This window comes from Oncorhynchus nerka, linkage group LG27 (genome assembly GCF_034236695.1).
Source record: "Oncorhynchus nerka isolate Pitt River linkage group LG27, Oner_Uvic_2.0, whole genome shotgun sequence".
In the NCBI taxonomy this organism is placed as follows: domain Eukaryota; kingdom Metazoa; phylum Chordata; class Actinopteri; order Salmoniformes; family Salmonidae; genus Oncorhynchus; species Oncorhynchus nerka.
In genome coordinates this window covers 104,540,597-104,560,768 of record NC_088422.1, presented here as the reverse complement: position 1 = coordinate 104,560,768, position 20,172 = coordinate 104,540,597, and the positions used below count along the sequence as shown (strand labels likewise).

At 50.9% G+C, this 20,172-nt stretch overlaps 1 protein-coding gene across 1 annotated transcript in view; it reads left to right on the top strand.

Moving 5' to 3' along the window:
- The window catches only part of LOC115116661 (uncharacterized), a 24,811-nt gene extending 5,020 nt beyond the window's left edge, over positions 1-19,791 (top strand). Inside the window, exons 4-9 of the mRNA XM_065011219.1 lie at positions 2,635-2,861; positions 10,625-10,784; positions 12,933-13,123; positions 18,034-18,133; positions 19,213-19,324; positions 19,458-19,791. Of these exons, the coding sequence (XP_064867291.1) occupies positions 2,635-2,861; positions 10,625-10,784; positions 12,933-13,123; positions 18,034-18,133; positions 19,213-19,324; positions 19,458-19,557 (890 nt within the window). The 3' untranslated portion in view covers positions 19,558-19,791. The remainder of the gene's footprint in view (positions 1-2,634; positions 2,862-10,624; positions 10,785-12,932; positions 13,124-18,033; positions 18,134-19,212; positions 19,325-19,457) is intronic.
- Positions 19,792-20,172: the final 381 nt, after the last annotated feature.

Below are 20,172 nucleotides of genomic sequence, written 5' to 3'. Positions count from 1 at the left end.
TGTTGTCTCCTTCCTACTCCAGTCTGTATCTCCTCTACAGACCAGGCTACTTCTCTAAGAGATTTACATTTACATTTAAGTCATTTAGCAGACGCTCTTATCCAGAGCGACTTACAAATTGGTGCGTTCACCTTATGACATCCAGTGGAACAGCCACTTTACAATAGTGCATCTAAATCTTTTAAGGGGGGGTGAGAAGGATTACTTTATCCTATCCTAGGTATTCCTTAAAGAGGTGGGGTTTCAGGTGTCTCCGGAAGGTGGTGATTGACTCCGCTGTCCTGGCGTCGTGAGGGAGTTTGTTCCACCATTGGGGGCCAGAGCAGCGAACAGTTTTGACTGGGCTGAGTTGGGAACTGTACTTCCTCAGTGGTAGGGAGGCGAGCAGGCCAGAGGTGGATGAACGCAGTGCCCTTGTTTGGGTGTAGGGCCTGATCAGAGCCTGGAGGTACTGAGGTGCCGTTCCCCTCACAGCTCCGTAGGCAAGCACCATGGTCTTGTAGCGGATGCGAGCTTCAACTGGAAGCCAGTGGAGAGAGCGGAGGAGCGGGGTGACGTGAGAAAACTTGGGAAGGTTGAACACCAGACGGGCTGCGGCGTTCTGGATGAGTTGTAGGGGTTTAATGGCACAGGCAGGGAGCCCAGCCAACAGCGAGTTGCAGTAATCTAGACGGGAGATGACAAGTGCCTGGATTAGGACCTGCGCTGAGATGGGTGTGTTGTTGTCTCCTCTACAGACCAGGCTACATCTCTAAGAGATGGGTGTGTTGTCTCCTCTACAGACCAGGCTACTTCTCTAAGAGATGGGTGTGTTGTTGTCTCTTCTACAGACCAGGCTACTTCTCTAAGAGATGGGTGTGTTGTCGTCTCCTTCCCTCTCCAGTCTGTATCTCCTCTACAGACCAGGCTACTTCTCTAAGAGATGGGTGTGTTGTTGTCTCCTCTACAGACCAGGCTACTTCTCTAAGAGATGGGTGTGTTGTTGTCTCCTCTACAGACCAGGCTACTTCTCTAAGAGATGGGTGTGTTGTCTCCTCTACAGACCAGGCTACTTCTCTAAGAGATGGGTGTGGTGTTGTCTCCTCTACAGACCAGGCTACTTCTCTAAGAGATGGGTGTGTTGTTTTCTCCTCTACAGACCAGGCTACTTATCTAAGATATGGGTGTGTTGTTGTCTCCTCTACAGACCAGGCTACTTCTCTAAGAGATGGGTGTGTTGTCTCCTCTACAGACCAGGCTACTTCTCTAAGAGATGGGTGTGTTGTTGTCTCCTCTACAGACCAGGCTACTTCTCTAAGAGATGGGTGTGTTGTTGTCTCCTCTACAGACCAGACTACTTCTCTAAGAGATGGGTGTGTTGTTGTCTCCTTCCCTCTCCAGTCTGTATCTCCTCTACAGACCAGGCTACTTCTCTAAGAGATGGGTGTGTTGTTGTCTCCTCTACAGACCAGGCTACTTCTCTAAGAGATGGGTGTGTTGTCGTCTCCTCTACAGACCAGGCTACTTCTCTAAGAGATGGGTGTGTTGTTGTCTCCTCTACAGACCAGGCTACTTCTCTAAGAGATGGGTGTGTTGTCATCTCCTTCCCTCTCCAGTCTGTATCTCCTCTACAGACCAGGCTACTTCTCTAAGAGATGGGTGTGTTGTCTCCTCTACAGACCAGGCTACTTCTCTAAGAGATGGGTGTGTTGTTGTCTCCTCTACAGACCAGGCTACTTCTCTAAGAGATGGGTGTGTTGTCATCTCCTCTACAGACCAGGCGACTTCTCTAAGAGATGGGTGTGTTGTTGTCTCCTCTACAGACCAGGCTACTTCTCTAAGAGATGGGTGTGTTGTCGTCTCCTCTACAGACCAGGCTACTTCTCTAAGAGATGGGTGTGTTGTCGTCTCCTCTACAGACCAGGCTACTTCTCTAAGAGATGGGTGTGTTGTCTCCTCTACAGACCAGGCTACGTCTCTAAGAGATGGGTGTGTTGTTTTCTCCTCTACAGATCAGGCTACTTATCTAAGAGATGGGTGTGTTGTTGTCTCCTCTACAGACCAGGCTACTTCTCTAAGAGATGGGTGTGTTGTCTCCTCTACAGACCAGGCTACTTCTCTAAGAGATGGGTGTGTTGTTGTCTCCTCTACAGACCAGGCTACTTCTCTAAGAGATGGGTGTGTTGTTGTCTCCTCTACAGACCAGGCTACTTCTCTAAGAGATGGGTGTGTTGTCGTCTCCTCTACAGACCAGGCTACTTCTCTAAGAGATGGGTGTGTTGTCTCCTCTACAGACCAGGCTACTTCTCTAAGAGATGGGTGTGTTGTTGTCTCCTTCCCTCTCCAGTCTGTATCTCCTCTACAGACCAGGCTACTTCTCTAAGAGATGGGTGTGTTGTTGTCTCCTCTACAGACCAGGCTACTTCTCTAAGAGATGGGTGTGTTGTTGTCTCCTCTACAGACCAGGCTACTTCTCTAAGAGATGGGTGTGTTGTTGTCTCCTCTACAGACCAGGCTACTTCTCTAAGAGATGGGTGTGTTGTTGTCTCCTCTACAGACCAGGCTACTTCTCTAAGAGATGGGTGTGTTGTTGTCTCCTCTACAGACCAGGCTACTTCTCTAAGAGATGGGTGTGTTGTCTCCTCCCTACTCCAGACCTGTATGTAGCCACTCACCGATCAGACGACTCCACTGTCCTCCGGCGGTTCTCTGAAGGGGCCAGTCGGTGTCAGAGTCCAGCCCCACGGAGTGTCTCTGTGGACAGGCTGCTGGATCACCAGAGCCCCAGGCTTCAGCAGGCCTCCAGGATACAACATGGAGGATCTCCCCAGAGACAGAGCATGGAGCAGGGCTGTCTGGCTGCTCTTACTCCCCCTGGTCAGGTAGACTACACTGGGCAGACTGCCGGGTCCTGTCTCTACTCTCCCTCTGGTCCGGTAGACTACACTGGGCAGACTACACTGGGCAGACTGCCCGGTCCTGTCTCTACTCTCCCTCTGGTCCAGTAGACTACACTGGGCAGACTGCCGGGTCCTGTCTCTACTCCTGTCTCTACTCTCCCTCCGGTCCGGTAGACTACACTGGGCAGACTGGCTGGTCCTGTCTCTACTCTCCCTCTGGTCCAGTAGACTACACTGGGCAGACTGCCCGGTCTGGTCTCTACTCTCCCTCTGGTCCAGTAGACTACACTGGGCAGACTACACTGGGCAGACTGCCTGGTCTGGTCTCTACTCTCCCTCTGGTCCAGTAGACTACACTGGGCAGACTACACTGGGCAGACTGCCTGGTCTGGTCTCTACTCCTGTCTCTACTCTCCCTCTGGTCCAGTAGACTACACTGGGCAGACTACACTGGGCAGACTGCCTGGTCTGGTCTCTACTCTCCCTCTGGTCCAGTAGACTACACTGTGCAGACTACACTGGGCAGACTGCCTGGTCTGGTCTCTACTCTCCCTGTGGTCCAGTAGAATACACTGGGCAGACTACACTGGGCAGACTGCCTGGTCCTGTATCTACTCTCCCTCTGGTCCAGTAGACTACACTGGGCAGACTACACTGGGCAGACTGCCGGGTCCTGTCTCTACTCTCCCTCTGGTCTGGTAGACTACACTGGGCAGACTGCCTGGTCTGGTCTCTACTCTCCCTCTGGTCCAGTAGACTACACTAGGCAGACTACACTGGGCAGACTACACTGGGCAGACGGCCCGGTCCGGTCTCTACTCTCCCTCTGGTCCAGTAGACTACACTGGGCAGACTACACTGGGCAGACTGCCGGGTCAGGTCTCTACTCTACCTCTGATCAGGCAGACTACACTGGGCAGACTGCCGGGTCATGTCTCTACTCTCCCTCTGGTCCAGTAGAGTACACTGGGCAGACTACACTGGGCAGACTGCCTGGTCTGGTCTCTACTCTCCCTCTGGTCCGGTAGACTACACTGGGCAGACTACACTGGGCAGACTGCCGGGTCCTGTCTCTACTCTCCCTCTGGTCCGGTAGACTACACTGGGCAGACTACACTGGGCAGACTGCCTGGTCCTGTCTCTACTCTCCCTCTGGTCCAGCAGACTACACTGGGCAGACTACACTGGGCAGACTGCCCGGTCCAGTCTCTACTCTCCCTCTGGTCCAGTAGACTACACTGGGCAGACTACACTGGGCAGACTGCCGGGTCATGTCTCTACTCTACCTCTGATCAGGTAGACTACACTGGGCAGACTGCTGGGTCCTGTCTCTACTCTACCTCTGATCAGGCAGACTACACTGGGCAGACTGCCGGGTCATGTCTCTACTCTCCCTCTGGTCCAGTAGAGTACACTGGGCAGACTGCCTGGTCTGGTCTCTACTCTCCCTCTGGTCCGGTAGACTACACTGGGCAGACTACACTGGGCAGACTGCCTGGTCATGTCTCTACTCTCCCTCTGGTCCGGTAGACTACACTGGGCAGACTACACTGGGCAGACTGCCGGGTCCTGTCTCTACTCTCCCTCTGGTCCAGTAGACTACACTGGGCAGACTGCCTGGTCTGGTCTCTACTCTCCCTCTGGTCCAGTAGACTACACTGGGCAGACTGCCCAGTCCGGTCTCTACTCTCCCTCTGGTCCAGTAGACTACACTGGGCAGACTGCCCAGTCCGGTCTCTACTCTCCCTCTGGTCCGGTAGACTACACTGGGCAGACTACACTGGGCAGACTACACTGGGCAGACTGCCGGGTCCGGTCTCTACTCTCCCTCTGGTCCGGTAGACTACACTGGGCAGACTACACTGGGCAGACTACACTGGGCAGACTGCCGGGTCCTGTCTCTACTCCGGTCTCTACTCTCCCTCTGGTCTGGTAGACTACACTGGGCAGACTACACTGGGCAGACTACACTGGGCAGACTGCCCGGTCCGGTCTCTACTCTCCCTCTGGTCCAGTAGACTACACTGGGCAGACTGCCCGGTCCGGTCTCTACTCTCCCTCTGGTCCAGTAGACTACACTGGGCAGACTGCCCGGTCCGGTCTCTACTCTCCCTCTGGTCCAGTAGACTACACTGGGCAGACTACACTGGGCAGACTGCCGGGTCATGTCTCTACTCTACCTCTGATCAGGTAGACTACACTGGGCAGACTGCTGGGTCCTGTCTCTACTCTACCTCTGATCAGGCAGACTACACTGGGCAGACTGCCGGGTCATGTCTCTACTCCCTCTGGTCCAGTAGACTACACTGGGCAGACTACACTGGGCAGACTGCCTGGTCTGGTCTCTACTCTCCCTCTGGTCCGGTAGACTACACTGGGCAGACTACACTGGGCAGACTGCCTGGTCCTGTCTCTACTCTCCCTCTGGTCCGGTAGACTACACTGGGCAGACTACACTGGGCAGACTGCCGGGTCCTGTCTCTACTCTCCCTCTGGTCCAGTAGACTACACTGGGCAGACTGCCTGGTCTGGTCTCTACTCTCCCTCTGGTCCAGTAGACTACACTGGGCAGACTGCCCAGTCCGGTCTCTACTCTCCCTCTGGTCCGGTAGACTACACTGGGCAGACTACACTGGGCAGACTACACTGGGCAGACTACACTGGGCAGACTGCCGGGTCCGGTCTCTACTCTCCCTCTGGTCCGGTAGACTACACTGGGCAGACTACACTGGGCAGACTACACTGGGCAGACTGCCGGGTCCTGTCTCTACTCCGGTCTCTACTCTCCCTCTGGTCTGGTAGACTACACTGGGCAGACTACACTGGGCAGACTGCCCGGTCTGGTCTCTACTCTCCCTCTGGTCCAGTAGACTACACTGGGCAGACTGCCCGGTCCGGTCTCTACTCTCCCTCTGGTCCAGTAGACTACACTGGGCAGACTGCCCGGTCCGGTCTCTACTCTCCCTCTGGTCCAGTAGACTACACTGGGCAGACTACACTGGGCAGACTGCCGGGTCATGTCTCTACTCTACCTCTGATCAGGTAGACTACACTGGGCAGACTGCTGGGTCCTGTCTCTACTCTACCTCTGGTCCGGTAGACTACACTGGGCAGACTACACTGGGCAGACTACACTGGGCAGACTGCCGGGTCCGGTCTCTACTCTCCCTCTGGTCCGGTAGACTACACTGGGCAGACTACACTGGGCAGACTACACTGGGCAGACTGCCGGGTCCTGTCTCTACTCCGGTCTCTACTCTCCCTCTGGTCTGGTAGACTACACTGGGCAGACTACACTGGGCAGACTACACTGGGCAGACTGCCCGGTCCGGTCTCTACTCTCCCTCTGGTCCAGTAGACTACACTGGGCAGACTGCCCGGTCCGGTCTCTACTCTCCCTCTGGTCCAGTAGACTACACTGGGCAGACTGCCCGGTCCGGTCTCTACTCTCCCTCTGGTCCAGTAGACTACACTGGGCAGACTACACTGGGCAGACTGCCGGGTCATGTCTCTACTCTACCTCTGATCAGGTAGACTACACTGGGCAGACTGCTGGGTCCTGTCTCTACTCTACTTCTGATCAGGCAGACTACACTGGGCAGACTGCCGGGTCATGTCTCTACTCTCCCTCTGGTCCAGTAGACTACACTGGGCAGACTACACTGGGCAGACTGCCTGGTCTGGTCTCTACTCTCCCTCTGGTCCGGTAGACTACACTGGGCAGACTACACTGGGCAGACTGCCTGGTCCTGTCTCTACTCTCCCTCTGGTCCGGTAGACTACACTGGGCAGACTACACTGGGCAGACTGCCTGGTCCTGTCTCTACTCTCCCTCTGGTCCGGTAGACTACACTGGGCAGACTACACTGGGCAGACTGCCGGGTCCTGTCTCTACTCTCCCTCTGGTCCAGTAGACTACACTGGGCAGACTGCCTGGTCTGGTCTCTACTCTCCCTCTGGTCCGGTAGACTACACTGGGCAGACTACATTGGGCAGACTACACTGGGCAGACTACACTGGGCAGACTGCCGGGTCCGGTCTCTACTCTCCCTCTGGTCCGGTAGACTACACTAGGCAGACTACACTGGGCAGACTGCCGGGTCCTGTCTCTACTCCGGTCTCTACTCTCCCTCTGGTCTGGTAGACTACACTGGGCAGACTACACTGGGCAGACTGCCCGGTCTGGTCTCTACTCTCCCTCTGGTCCAGTAGACTACACTGGGCAGACTGCCCGGTCCGGTCTCTACTCTCCCTCTGGTCCAGTAGACTACACTGGGCAGACTGCCCGGTCCGGTCTCTACTCTCCCTCTGGTCCAGTAGACTACACTGGGCAGACTGCCGGGTCATGTCTCTACTCTACCTCTGATCAGGTAGACTACACTGGGCAGACTGCTGGGTCCTGTCTCTACTCTACCTCTGATCAGGCAGACTACACTGGGCAGACTGCCGGGTCCGGTCTCTACTCTCCCTCTGGTCCGGTAGACTACACTGGGCAGACTACACTGGGCAGACTGCCGGGTCCTGTCTCTACTCCGGTCTCTACTCTCCCTCTGGTCTGGTAGACTACACTGGGCAGACTACACTGGGCAGACTGCCCGGTCTGGTCTCTACTCTCCCTCTGGTCCAGTAGACTACACTGGGCAGACTGCCCGGTCCGGTCTCTACTCTCCCTCTGGTCCAGTAGACTACACTGGGCAGACTGCCGGTCCGGTCTCTACTCTCCCTCTGGTCCAGTAGACTACACTGGGCAGACTACACTGGGCAGACTGCCGGGTCATGTCTCTACTCTACCTCTGATCAGGTAGACTACACTGGGCAGACTGCTGGGTCCTGTCTCTACTCTACCTCTGATCAGGCAGACTACACTGGGCAGACTGCCGGGTCCGGTCTCTACTCTCCCTCTGGTCCGGTAGACTACACTGGGCAGACTACACTGGGCAGACTACACTGGGCAGACTGCCGGGTCCTGTCTCTACTCCGGTCTCTACTCTCCCTCTGGTCTGGTAGACTACACTGGGCAGACTACACTGGGCAGACTGCCCGGTCTGGTCTCTACTCTCCCTCTGGTCCAGTAGACTACACTGGGCAGACTGCCCGGTCCGGTCTCTACTCTCCCTCTGGTCCAGTAGACTACACTGGGCAGACTGCCCGGTCCGGTCTCTACTCTCCCTCTGGTCCAGTAGACTACACTGGGCAGACTACACTGGGCAGACTGCCGGGTCATGTCTCTACTCTACCTCTGATCAGGTAGACTACACTGGGCAGACTGCTGGGTCCTGTCTCTACTCTACCTCTGATCAGGCAGACTACACTGGGCAGACTGCCGGGTCATGTCTCTACTCTCCCTCTGGTCCAGTAGACTACACTGGGCAGACTACACTGGGCAGACTGCCTGGTCTGGTCTCTACTCTCCCTCTGGTCCGGTAGACTACACTGGGCAGACTACACTGGGCAGACTGCCTGGTCCTGTCTCTACTCTCCCTCTGGTCCAGTAGACTACACTGGGCAGACTGCCTGGTCTGGTCTCTACTCTCCCTCTGGTCCAGTAGACTACACTGGGCAGACTGCCCAGTCCGGTCTCTACTCTCCCTCTGGTCCGGTAGACTACACTGGGCAGACTACACTGGGCAGACTACACTGGGCAGACTACACTGGGCAGACTGCCGGGTCCGGTCTCTACTCTCCCTCTGGTCCGGTAGACTACACTGGGCAGACTACACTGGGCAGACTACACTGGGCAGACTGCCGGGTCCTGTCTCTACTCCGGTCTCTACTCTCCCTCTGGTCTGGTAGACTACACTGGGCAGACTACACTGGGCAGACTGCCCGGTCTGGTCTCTACTCTCCCTCTGGTCCAGTAGACTACACTGGGCAGTCCTATCCCTCTGGTCCTGGCAGGAGGCTGTGGTCCTTAATGCTGCCTGGTCTGGTCTCTACTCTCCCTCTGGTCCAGTAGACTACACTGGGCAGACTGCCCTACACTGGGGAGGTCTCTACTCTCCCTCTGGTCCAGTAGACTACACTGGGCAGACTGCCTGGTCCGGTCTCTACTCTCCCTCTGGACTACACAGCAGACTACACTGGTCCGGGCAGACTGCCTGGTCTGGTCTCTACTCTCCCTCTGGTCCAGTAGACTACACTGGGCAGACTGCCTGGTCCGGTCTCTACTCTCCCTCTGGTCCGGCAGACTACACTGGGCAGACTACACTGGGCAGACTGCCTGGTCTGGTCTCTACTCTCCCTCTGGTCCGGTAGACTACACTGGGCAGACTGCCTGGTCCTGTCTCTACTCTCCCTCTGGTCCGGTAGACTACACTGGGCAGACTGCCTGGTCTGGTCTCTACTCTCCCTCTGGTCCGGTAGACTACACTGGGCAGACTGCCGGGTCCTGTCTCTACTCTCCCTCTGGTCCGGTAGACTACACTGGGCAGACTACACTGGGCAGACTGCCTGGTCTGGTCTCTACTCTCCCTCTGGTCTGGGCAGACTGCCTGGTCTGGTGGTCTACACTGGGCAGACTGGTCCCTGTCTCTACTCCCTCTGGTCCGGTAGACTACACTGGGCAGACTGTCCGGTAGTACACTGGGCAGTCTCTACTCTCCCTCTGGTCCAGTAGACTACACTGGGTCAGACTACACTGGGCAGACTACACTGGGCAGACTGCCTGGTCTGGTCTCTACTCCTGTCTCTACTCTCCCTCTGGTCTGGTAGACTACACTGGGCAGACTGCCCAATTATCTGTGGGAATATTTGGTGGGTTACTGTGTGATTGGCAGGGAAATTGGACTTGGCGGTACTGAGGGAGTGGTTCTGTTACTTAAAGGGTTCTGGAAGGAGGGTTGGGTTAGGAGCATTAGGGGTTGAGTCCAAATTGGCACCCTATTCCCTATATAGTGTGCACTACTTTTGATCAGGGTCCTATGGCACCCTATTCCCTATATAGTGTGCACTACTTTTGATCAGGGTCCTATGGCACCTTATTCCCTATATAGTGTGCACTACTTTTGATCAGGGTCCTAGGGTGCCATTTGGGGCTAATTAATGCACTATAAGCAGAGAGAATAGGGTGCCATTTGGGAGGACACTATGGGGCTAATCTCAATGCACTGTCTCTCACAACACAGCAGAGAGACACTTTGGGGCTAATCTCAATGCACTGTCTCTCACAACACAGCAGAGAGCACACAGACACTTTGGGGCTAATCTCAATGCACTGTCTCTCACAACACAGCAGAGAGCACACAGACACTTTGGGGCTAATCTCAATGCACTGTCTCTCACAACACAGCAGAGAGCACACAGACACTATGGGGCTAATCTCAATGCACTGTCTCTCACAACACAGCAGAGAGCACACAGACACTATGGGGCTAATCTCAATGCACTGTCTCTCACAACACAGCAGACTGAGCACAGCAGACACAGACACTTTGGGGCTAATCTCAATGCACTGTCTCTCACAACACAGCAGAGAGCACACAGACACTTTGGGGCTAATCTCAATGCACTGTCTCTCACAACACAGCAGAGAGCACACAGACACTTTGGGCCAAGTGCTCGGTCGAGGTCTATGAGACTAAATATAATGTAGAAAGAGCACTTTTTAAGTGAGGTGAGATTACAGTGTTAGATTTACCTGATCTTATTGTTCTAGAAACAAGGGTATCATGACACCATTTTTTTGGGGACAAACTTCTGTTTTCACTCGAATGATAAGGCCTTTCTTTATCATTGTATTTTTCCAGAGCTCCAGACTAGGGCTTAGTGACTACCGCTCTGTGCCCAGGACTCCATCACCTCAGCCTGGGGTGGCAGAGCTCTCCTCCTCCCTGAGAGGACTCCTGAACCTGGTGGATCAGCACTGGGCTGGCACACGCTCCCTCCACCTCAACCCCAGCTTCCTGGGTACACAATCAGTCACTACACTATATCCCAAATAGTACCCTGTTTCATATGTACTGCACTACTACTGTTGATAATGGGATATGTAGATAGGGCGAGTCGGTCAAGGATCGATTCGGACAAGGTGGTCAATTGTATGACAAGCGACAGTTTATTCAGAGTAAAGATATCTGGTACAACGTATACGGGCTCATTCATTCGGCCCAAAAGGAACCATCAGAAAGAGCCCCGATAACAGATTGTAAGCATGTTAAGTACAGTACAAAAAGTGGGTTGAGTCTGAAAGTCTCTGGCTTTTGATTGGCCACAGTTGAGGTGTTGTCTTCTTGGATTGGTCCTGTTGAGCCGTCCGTCGTTCCTCCGGGTCTCGTCCTCAGTCACACAATGTTCGGCTAGAAAGGAGATTAGGTGTGTGCGCTGGTTTCTGCAAGTCAAGGCTGTCTCTTCCTCCCAATGTGTGGGTGTATGTCTTATCTGTGTGTCCTCGGCAGTTAGTGTGTGTAATGTGTGTGTGCTGTGTGGGAGCTATCCTGTATGGGACCTAACATGTTTTACTGTGAAAATACGTTGTCTCAGTTATAGCAATGTAATAGCAGTAGGCTGGTCACCTGCATAAGAAATAGCACTTCCTTACACTACTGTATTTATGTATCATCACTCACACAAACAGAGGATTCAGACCTGGCATTCTAACCATTCTAGATATAACCATTCTAGATATATATACAGTGGGGAGAACAAGTATTTGAAACACTGCCGATTTTGCAGGTTTTCCTACTTACAAAGCATGTAGAGGTCTGTAATTCTTATCATAGGTGCACTTCAACTGTGAGAGACGGAATCTAAAACAAAAATCGAGAAAATCACATTGTTATGATTTTTAAGTAATTAATTTGCATTTTATTGCATGACATAAGTATTTGACACATCAGAAAAGCAGAACTTAATATTTGGTACAGAAACTTTTGTTTGCAATTACAGAGATCATATGTTTCCTGTAGTTCTTGACCAGGTTTGCACACACTGCAGCAGGGATTTTGGCCCACTCCTCCATTCAGACCTTCTCCAGATCCTTCAGGTTTCAGGGCTGTCGCTGGGCAATACGGACTTTCAGCTCCCTCCAAAGATATCTTATTGGGTTCAGGTCTGGAGACTGGCTAGGCCACTCCAGGACTTTGAGATGCTTCTTACGGAGCCACTCCTTAGTTGCCCTGGCTGTGTGTTTCGGGTCGTTGTCATGCTGGAAGACCCAGCCACGACCCATCTTCAATGCTCTTACTGAGGGAAGGAGGTTGTTGGCCAAGATCTCGCGATACATGGCCCCATCCATCCTCCCCTCAATACGGTGCAGTCGTCCTGTCCCCTTTGCAGAAAAGCATCCCCAAAGAGTGATGTTTCCACCTCCATGCTTCACGGTTGGGATGGTGTTCTTGGGGTTGTACTCATCCTTCTTCTTCCTCCAAACACGGCGAGTGGAGTTTAGACCAAAAAGCTCTATTTTTGTCTCATCAGACCACATGACCTTCTCCCATTCCTCCTCTGGATCATCCAGATGGTCATTGGCAAACTTCAGACGGGCCTGGACATGCGCTGGCTTGAGCAGGGGGACCTTGCGTGCGCTGCAGGATTTTAATCCATGACGGCGTAGCTTTAAACACCAGCTGTCAGAGCAGCTCACAGATTACTGCACCTGTACATAGCCCACCTATAATTTAGCCCAAACAACTACCTCTTTCCCAACTGTATTTATTTATTTGGCTCCTTTTCACCCCATTATTTTTATTTCTACTTTGCACATTCTTCCACTGCAAATCAACCATTCCAGTGTTTTACTTGCTATATTGTATTTACTTCGCCACCATGGCCTTTTTTTTGCCTTTACCTCCCTTATCTCACCTCATTTTCTCACATTGTAAAAATACTTATTATTCTACTGTATTATTGACTGTATGTTTGTTCTCAACTTGCCTACTTGGTGAAATAAAGGTGAAATAAAAGTATATATATAACCATTCTAGATGTAACCATTCTAACATATTTTCCTCAGACTAATAAATGAGCTAGTCCTTTGCTTGGCATTGTAACGATAACAAGAAACTTCCTAGATACCGTTCTCAGACCGTGTACCTTCCTGTCTTCTGTCTCCTCCAGGCCAGGCCTACGACCTGCTCTCTGCACTGGGATCACCTCCTGCTACTTCCTGTCTGACAGAGACAGAAGAAAAGAGAGAAGGACAGAACAGAGGAGGACAAGAACAGAGTGAGAGTCATGTTGATGTGACTCCACAGTGCAGTGAGGTAGCTCTCCTGAAGAGGAAGCTGTCCTTCACACAACAGCAGCTGGTTAGTACCTCAACATCAGCTGGTTAGTACCTCAACAGCTGGTTAGTACCACTACAGCAGCTGGTTAGTACCACTACAGCAGCTGGTTAGTACAACATCTCAACAGCTGGTTAACCTCAACAGCTGGTTAGTCAACAGCAGCCTCAACATCAGCTGGTTAGTACCTCACAGCTGGTTAGTACCTCAACAGCAGCTGGTTAGTACCTCAACAGGTTAGTACCTCAACAGCTGGCAGTACCTCAACAGCTGGTTAGTACCTCAACAGCAGCTGGTTAGTACCTCAAACAGCTGGTTAGTACCTCAACAGCTGGTTAGTACCTCAACAGCAGCTGGTTAGTACCTCAACAGCTGGTTAGTACCTCAACAGCTGGTTAGTACCTCAACAGCTGGTTAGTACCTCAACAGCTGGTTAGTACCTCAACAACAGCTGGTTAGTACCTCAACAGCAGCTGGTTAGTACCTCAACAGCAGCTGGTTAGTACCTCAACAGCAGCTGGTTAGTACCTCAACAGCTGGTTAGTACCTCAACAGCAGCTGGTTAGTACTGGTTAACAGCAGCTGGTTAGCAGCTGGTTAGTACCTCAAGCTGGTTAGTACCTCAACAGCTGGTCAACAGCAGCTAGTACCCTCAACAGCAGCTGGTTAGTACCTCAGCTGGTTAGTACCTCAACAGCTGGTTAGTACCTCAACAGCAGCTGGTTAGTACCTCAACAGCAGCTGGTTAGTACCTCAAGCTGGTTGGTTCAGTACAGCTGGTTAGTCAACAGCAGCTGGTTAGTACCTCAACATCAGCTGGTTAGTACCTCAACAGCAGCTGGTTAGTACCTCAACAGCAGCTGGTTAGTACCTCAACAGCAGCTGGTTAGTACCTCAACAGCAGCTGGTTAGTACCTCAACAGCTGGTTAGTACCTCAACAACAGCTGGTTAGTACCTCAACAACAGCAGCTGGTTAGTACCTCAACAGCAGCTGGTTAGTACCTTAACAACAGCAGCTGGTTTACCAGCTGGTTAGTACCTCAACAGCTGGCTGGTTAGTACAACAGCTGGTTAGTACCTCAACAGCAGCTGGTTAGTACCACAACAGCAGCTGGTTAGTACCACAACAGCAGCTGGTTAGTACCTCAACAGCAGCTGGTTAGTACCTCAACAACAGCTGGTTAGTACCTCAACAGCTGGTTAGTACCTTAACAACAGCTGGTTAGTACCTCAACAGCAGCTGGTTAGTACCTCAACAGCAGCTGGTTAGCTGGTTACCTCAACAGCAGCTGGTTAGCAGCTGGTTAGTACCTCAACAGCAGCTGGTTAGTACAACAGCAGCTGGTTAGTACCTCAACAGCTGGTTAGTACCTCAACAGCAGCTGGTTAGTACCTCAACAACAGCTGGTTAGTACCTCAACAGCAGCTGGTTAGTACCTCAACAGCTGGTTAGCTCAACAGCTGGTTAGTACCTCAACAGCAGCTGGTTAGTACCTCAAGCAGCTGGTTAGCAGCTGGTTAGTACCTCAACAGCAGCTGGTTAGTTGGTTAGTACCTCAACAGCAGCTGGTTAGTACCTCAACAGCAGCTGGTTAGTACCTCACACAGCTGGTTAGTACCTCAAACAGCTGGTTAGTACCTCAACAACAGCTGGTTACAGCTGGTTACCACAACAACATCTGGTTAATACCTCAACAGCTGGTTAGTACCTCAACAGCTGGTTAATACCTCAACAGCTGGTTAGTACCTCAACAGCTGGTTAGTACCTCAACAGCAGCTGGTTAGTACCACAACAGCAGCTGGTTAGCTGGTTAGCTGGTTAGTACCTCAACAGCAGCTGGTTAGTACCTCAACAGCTGGTTAGTACCTCAACAGCTGGTTAGTACCTCAACAGCTGGTTAGTACCTCAACAGCTGGTTAGTACCTCAACAGCAGCTGGTTAGTACCTCAACAGCAGCTGGTTAGTACCTCAACAGCTGGTTAGTACCTCAACAGCAGCTGGTTAGTACCTCAACAGCAGCTGGTTAGTACCTCAACAACAGCTGGTTAGTACCTCAACAGCAGCTGGTTAGTACCTCAACAGCAGCTGGTTAGTACCTCAACAGCAGCTGGTTAGTACCTCAACAGCAGCTGGTTAGTACCTCAACAACAGCTGGTTAGTACCTCAACAGCAGCTGGTTAGTACCTCAACAGCAGCTGGTTAGTACCTCAACAGCAGCTGGTTAGTACCTCAACAACAGCTGGTTAGTACCTCAACAGCTGGTTAGCTGGTTAGCAGCAGCTGGTTAGTACCTCAACAGCAGCTGGTTAGTACCTCAACAGCAGCTGGTTAGTACCTCAACAGCAGCTGGTTAGTACCACTACAGCAGCTGGTTAGTACCTCAACAGGCTGGTTAGTACCACAACAGCAGCTGGTTAGTACCTCAACAGCAGCTGGTTAGTACACAACATCAACAGCAGCTGGTTAGTACCACAACAGCAGCTGGTTAGTACCTCTTAACAACAGCTGGTTAGTACCTCAACAGTAGCACAACAGCTGGTTAGTACCACAAGCACCTCAACAGCTGGTTAGTACCACAACCAAACAACAGCAGCTGGTTAGTACCTCAACAGCAGCTGGTTAGTACCAGCTGGTTAGTACCTCAGCTGGTTAGTACCTCAACAGCAGCTGGTTAGTACCTCAACAGCAGCTGGTTAGTACCTCAACAGCAGCTGGTTAGTACCTCAACAGCAGCTGGTTAGTACCTCAACAGCAGCTGGTTAGTACCTCAACAGCTGGTTAGTACCTCAACAGCAGCTGGTTAGTACCTCAACAGCAGCTGGTTAGTACCACAACAGCAGCTGGTTAGTACCTCAACAGCAGCTGGTTAGTACCTCAACAGCAGCTGGTTAGTACCTCAACAGCAGCTGGTTAGTACCTCAACAGCAGCTGGTTGGTACCTCAACAGCTGGTTCAACAGCAGCTGGTTAGTACCTCAACAGCAGCTGGTTAGTACCTCAACAGCAGCTGGTTAGTACCTCAACAGCTGGTTAGTACCTCAACAGCAGCTGGTTGGTACCTCAACAGCTGGTTAATACCTCAACAGCAGCTGGTTAGTACCTCAACAGCAGCTGGTTAGTACCAACAGCAGCTGGTTAGTACCTCAACAGCAGCTGGTTAGTACCACAACAGCTGGTTAGTACCTCAACAGCAGCTGGTTAGTACCACAACAGCAGCTGGTTAGTACCAGCTGGTTAGTACCACAACAGCAGCAACAGCAGCTGGTTAGTACCTCAACAGCAGCTGGTTAGCTGGTACCTCAACAGCAGCTGGTTAGTACCCTCACAGCAGTACCTCAACAGCAGCTGGTTAGTACCTCAACAGCTGGTTAGTACCTCAACAGCAGCTGGTTAGTACCTCAACAGCAGCTGGTTAGTACCACAACAGCAGCTGGTTAGTACCACAACAGCAGCTGGTTAGTACCACAACAGCAGCTGGTTAGTACCTCAACAGCAGCTGGTTAGTACCACTACAGCAGCTGGTTAGTACCACAACAGCAGCTGGTTAGTACCACTACAGCAGCTGGTTAGTACCTCAACAGCAGCTGGTTAGTACCTCAACAGCAGCTGGTTAGTACCTCAACAGCAGCTGGTTAGTACCACAACAGCAGCTGGTTAGTACCACAACAGCAGCTGGTTAGTACCACAACAGCAGCTGGTTAGTACCACTCAACAGCAGCAACTCAACAGCAGCTGGTTAGTACCTCAACAGCAGCTGGTTAGTACCTCAACAGCAGCTGGTTAGTACCACAACAGCAGCTGGTTAGTACCTCAACAGCAGCTGGTTAGTACCTCAACAGCAGCTGGTTAGTACCACAACAGCTGGTTAGTACCACAACAGCAGCTGGTTAGTACCACAACAGCAGCTGGTTAGTACCTCAACACAGCTGGTTAGTACCAACAGCAGCTGGTTAGTACCTCAAGCAGCTGGTTAGCAGCTGGTTAGTACCTCAACAGCAGCTGGTTAGTACCTCAACAGCAGCTGGTTAGTACCTCAACACAGCTGGTTAGTACCTCAACAGCAGCTGGTTAGTACCTCAACAGCTGGTTAGTACCTCAACAGCTGGTTAGTACCTCAACAGCAGCTGGTTAGTACCTCAACAGCTGGTTAGTACCTCAACAGCAGCTGGTTAGTACCTCAACAGCAGCTGGTTAGTACCTCAACAACACTAGGGCTGTGTTCCAAATGGCACACTATTCCCTACTGAATATATGGCACTACTTTGGACCAATCTAATGCACTACGTTGGACCAATATAGTGCACTACTTTGGACCAATATAGTGCATGACTTTGGACCAATATAGTGCATGACTTTGAACCAATATAGTGCATGACTTTGGACCAATATAGTGCACTACTTTGGACCAATATAGTGCACTACTTTGAACCAATATAGTGCATGACTTTTGACCAATATAGTGCACTACTTTTGACCAATATAATGCACTACTTTGGACCAATATAGTGCACTACTTTGGACCAATATAGTGCACTACTTTGGACCAATATAGTGCACTACTTTGGACCAATATAGTGCACTACTTTGAACCAATATAGTGCACTACTTTGAACCAATATAGTGCACTACTTTGGACCAATAGAGTGCATGACTTTGGACCAATATAGTGCACTACTTTGGACCAATATAGTGCACTACTTTGAACCAATATAGTGCACTACTTTGGACCATGGCCCAAAGGACAAAAAATACAATAATTTGTCACCAGAATCTGAATTTGTTTAGGTGAAATCCCGACCTAAATGATCTTTGTTAGGGGCAAACCCTAACTTCCACTTAATCTCCCATTGACATCAACACATAAATAAGTGAAAATTAATCTATATTGGAATTAAGGATTGCCTCTCGGTGTCTCTATTTGTCTGTGTTGCAGGAATCCCTGAAGAAAAGGCTTGTCGAGGCACTGAAAGAAAACTACAACTTGAGACTAACCAGCCTAAAGCAGGACTCTTCCACCACTGCAGAGACCAACTGTGAGTTGCCTTGTCTATGGCCCAGTGTGTCTCCATTTCTGTCTTTAGGATGGTGTGGACGTGTGTGTGTGTGTGTGAGTTGCCTTGTCTATGGCCCAGTGTGTCTCCATTTCTGTCTTTAGGATGGTGTGGACATGTGTGTGTGTGTGTGTGTGAGTTGCCTTGTCTATGGCACAGTGGATAAATCTCTCTGTCTTTAGGATGGTGTGGACATCTCTCTCTCTTCTCTGCTCTCTCTCTCTGTGTGTGTGAGTTGCCTTGTCTATGGCACAGTGTGTCTCCATTTCTGTCTTTTGGATGGTGTGGACAAATCTCTCTCTTCTCTGCTCTCTCTCTGTGTGTGTGAGTTGCCTTGTCTATGGCCCAGTGTCTCCATTTCTGTCTTTAGGATGGTGTGGACGTGTGTGTGTGTGTGTGTGTGTGTGTGTGAGTTGCCTTGTCTATGGCACAGTGTGTCTCCATTTCTGTCTTTAGGATGGTGTGGACGTGTGTGTGTGTGTGAGTTGCCTTGTCTATGGCACAGTGTGTCTCCATTTCTGTCTTTAGGATGGTGTGGACATGTGTGTGTGTGAGTTGCCGTGTCTATGGCACAGTGTGTCTCCATTTCTGTCTTTTGGATGGTGTGGACACATCTCTCTCTTCTCTGCTCTCTCTGTGTGTGTGTGTGTGTGTGTGTGTGTGTGTGTGTGTGTGTGAGTTGCCTTGTCTATGGCACAGTGTGTCTCCATTTCTGTCTTTAGGATGGTGTGGACGTGTGTGTGTGTGTGAGTTGCCTTGTCTATGGCACAGTGTGTCTCCATTTCTGTCTTTAGGATGGTGTGGACATGTGTGTGTGTGAGTTGCCGTGTCTATGGCACAGTGTGTCTCCATTTCTGTCTTTTGGATGGTGTGGACACATCTCTCTCTTCTCTCTCTCTCTCTCTCTCTCTCTGTGTGTGTGTGTGTGTGTGTGTGTGTGTGTGTGTGTGAGTTGCCGTGTCTATGGCACAGTGTGTCTCCATTTCTGTCTTTTGGATGGTGTGGACAAATCTCTCTCTTCTCTGCTCTGTGTGTGTGTGTGTGTGTGTGTGTGTTTGTAGGTGGCAGGCATTGGGACAGGTGTCTACAGAGACAGGTGCTAGCTCTGAGAGAGCAGGAGACACACCTGAGACAACTGGAGCAGACCATAGTGCTTCTACAGGGCAATCACAGGTCACACACACACACACACACACACACACAAAATTAACTCAACATTCTGTCTGTCAAAAGTCTGTGCCAAGACTCAGCTTTTTGTCGTCCTCCAAAAATGTTTTTGTTTTTTGTATTTATGTGTTTTCCACAGGTCTTTGGTGTCCAATAATAACTGTCTGTTGGGACATCTAAATGAACACATAACAGAACAAACGGAGTCCAGAGTCCAGAGAATCCAGCCAGCAGACTAATCTAATGAGTTCAACATTGAACATCAATTCAAGCCTTTGTCAAGATGTGTACTGCGTTCTAATGACTAGAGCCTACTCTGTAAACTGTGTAGGCTATGTTTGGCATACTGTGAAATCACATTGAAAATGTATTTGTAATATACCGGCAAGATAACGTTAGTTATCATAATACACTTTTCTGTATTGTCATTTGTGTAATTAGATGATAAATAAAGCGATGTTTTTTTCACAGTGTTTAAACCCTCCCGAAGCTACTCGGTTTCTCCTCCAGCGGGCCTTTAATTCTGACGTCACTGACGGCAGAGAGACCCGTTTCAGTGACGTCACGGTCCACGTTATTAAACGGCTCCTTGAGGCCAGCTGTCAAAACGGAGACAAAATATACTTTCTTCGCAATAGCCAGGCCTATATTTTGAAACAGTAGTGCATTTAAATATATATATATATATTTTTAAAACAATTTTCTAAAATAGGCTACTATAAAAGTTTGATTTAAGAAGAAGGTAGCTGATGAATAATGAATTGGGGTGATTTTTGATAGCTAGCCAGGTGTTAGCAACGGGCAAAGTGAAGTGGACACGGTAGTTGCTGCGAGGTTTATAATTAATTAACTTT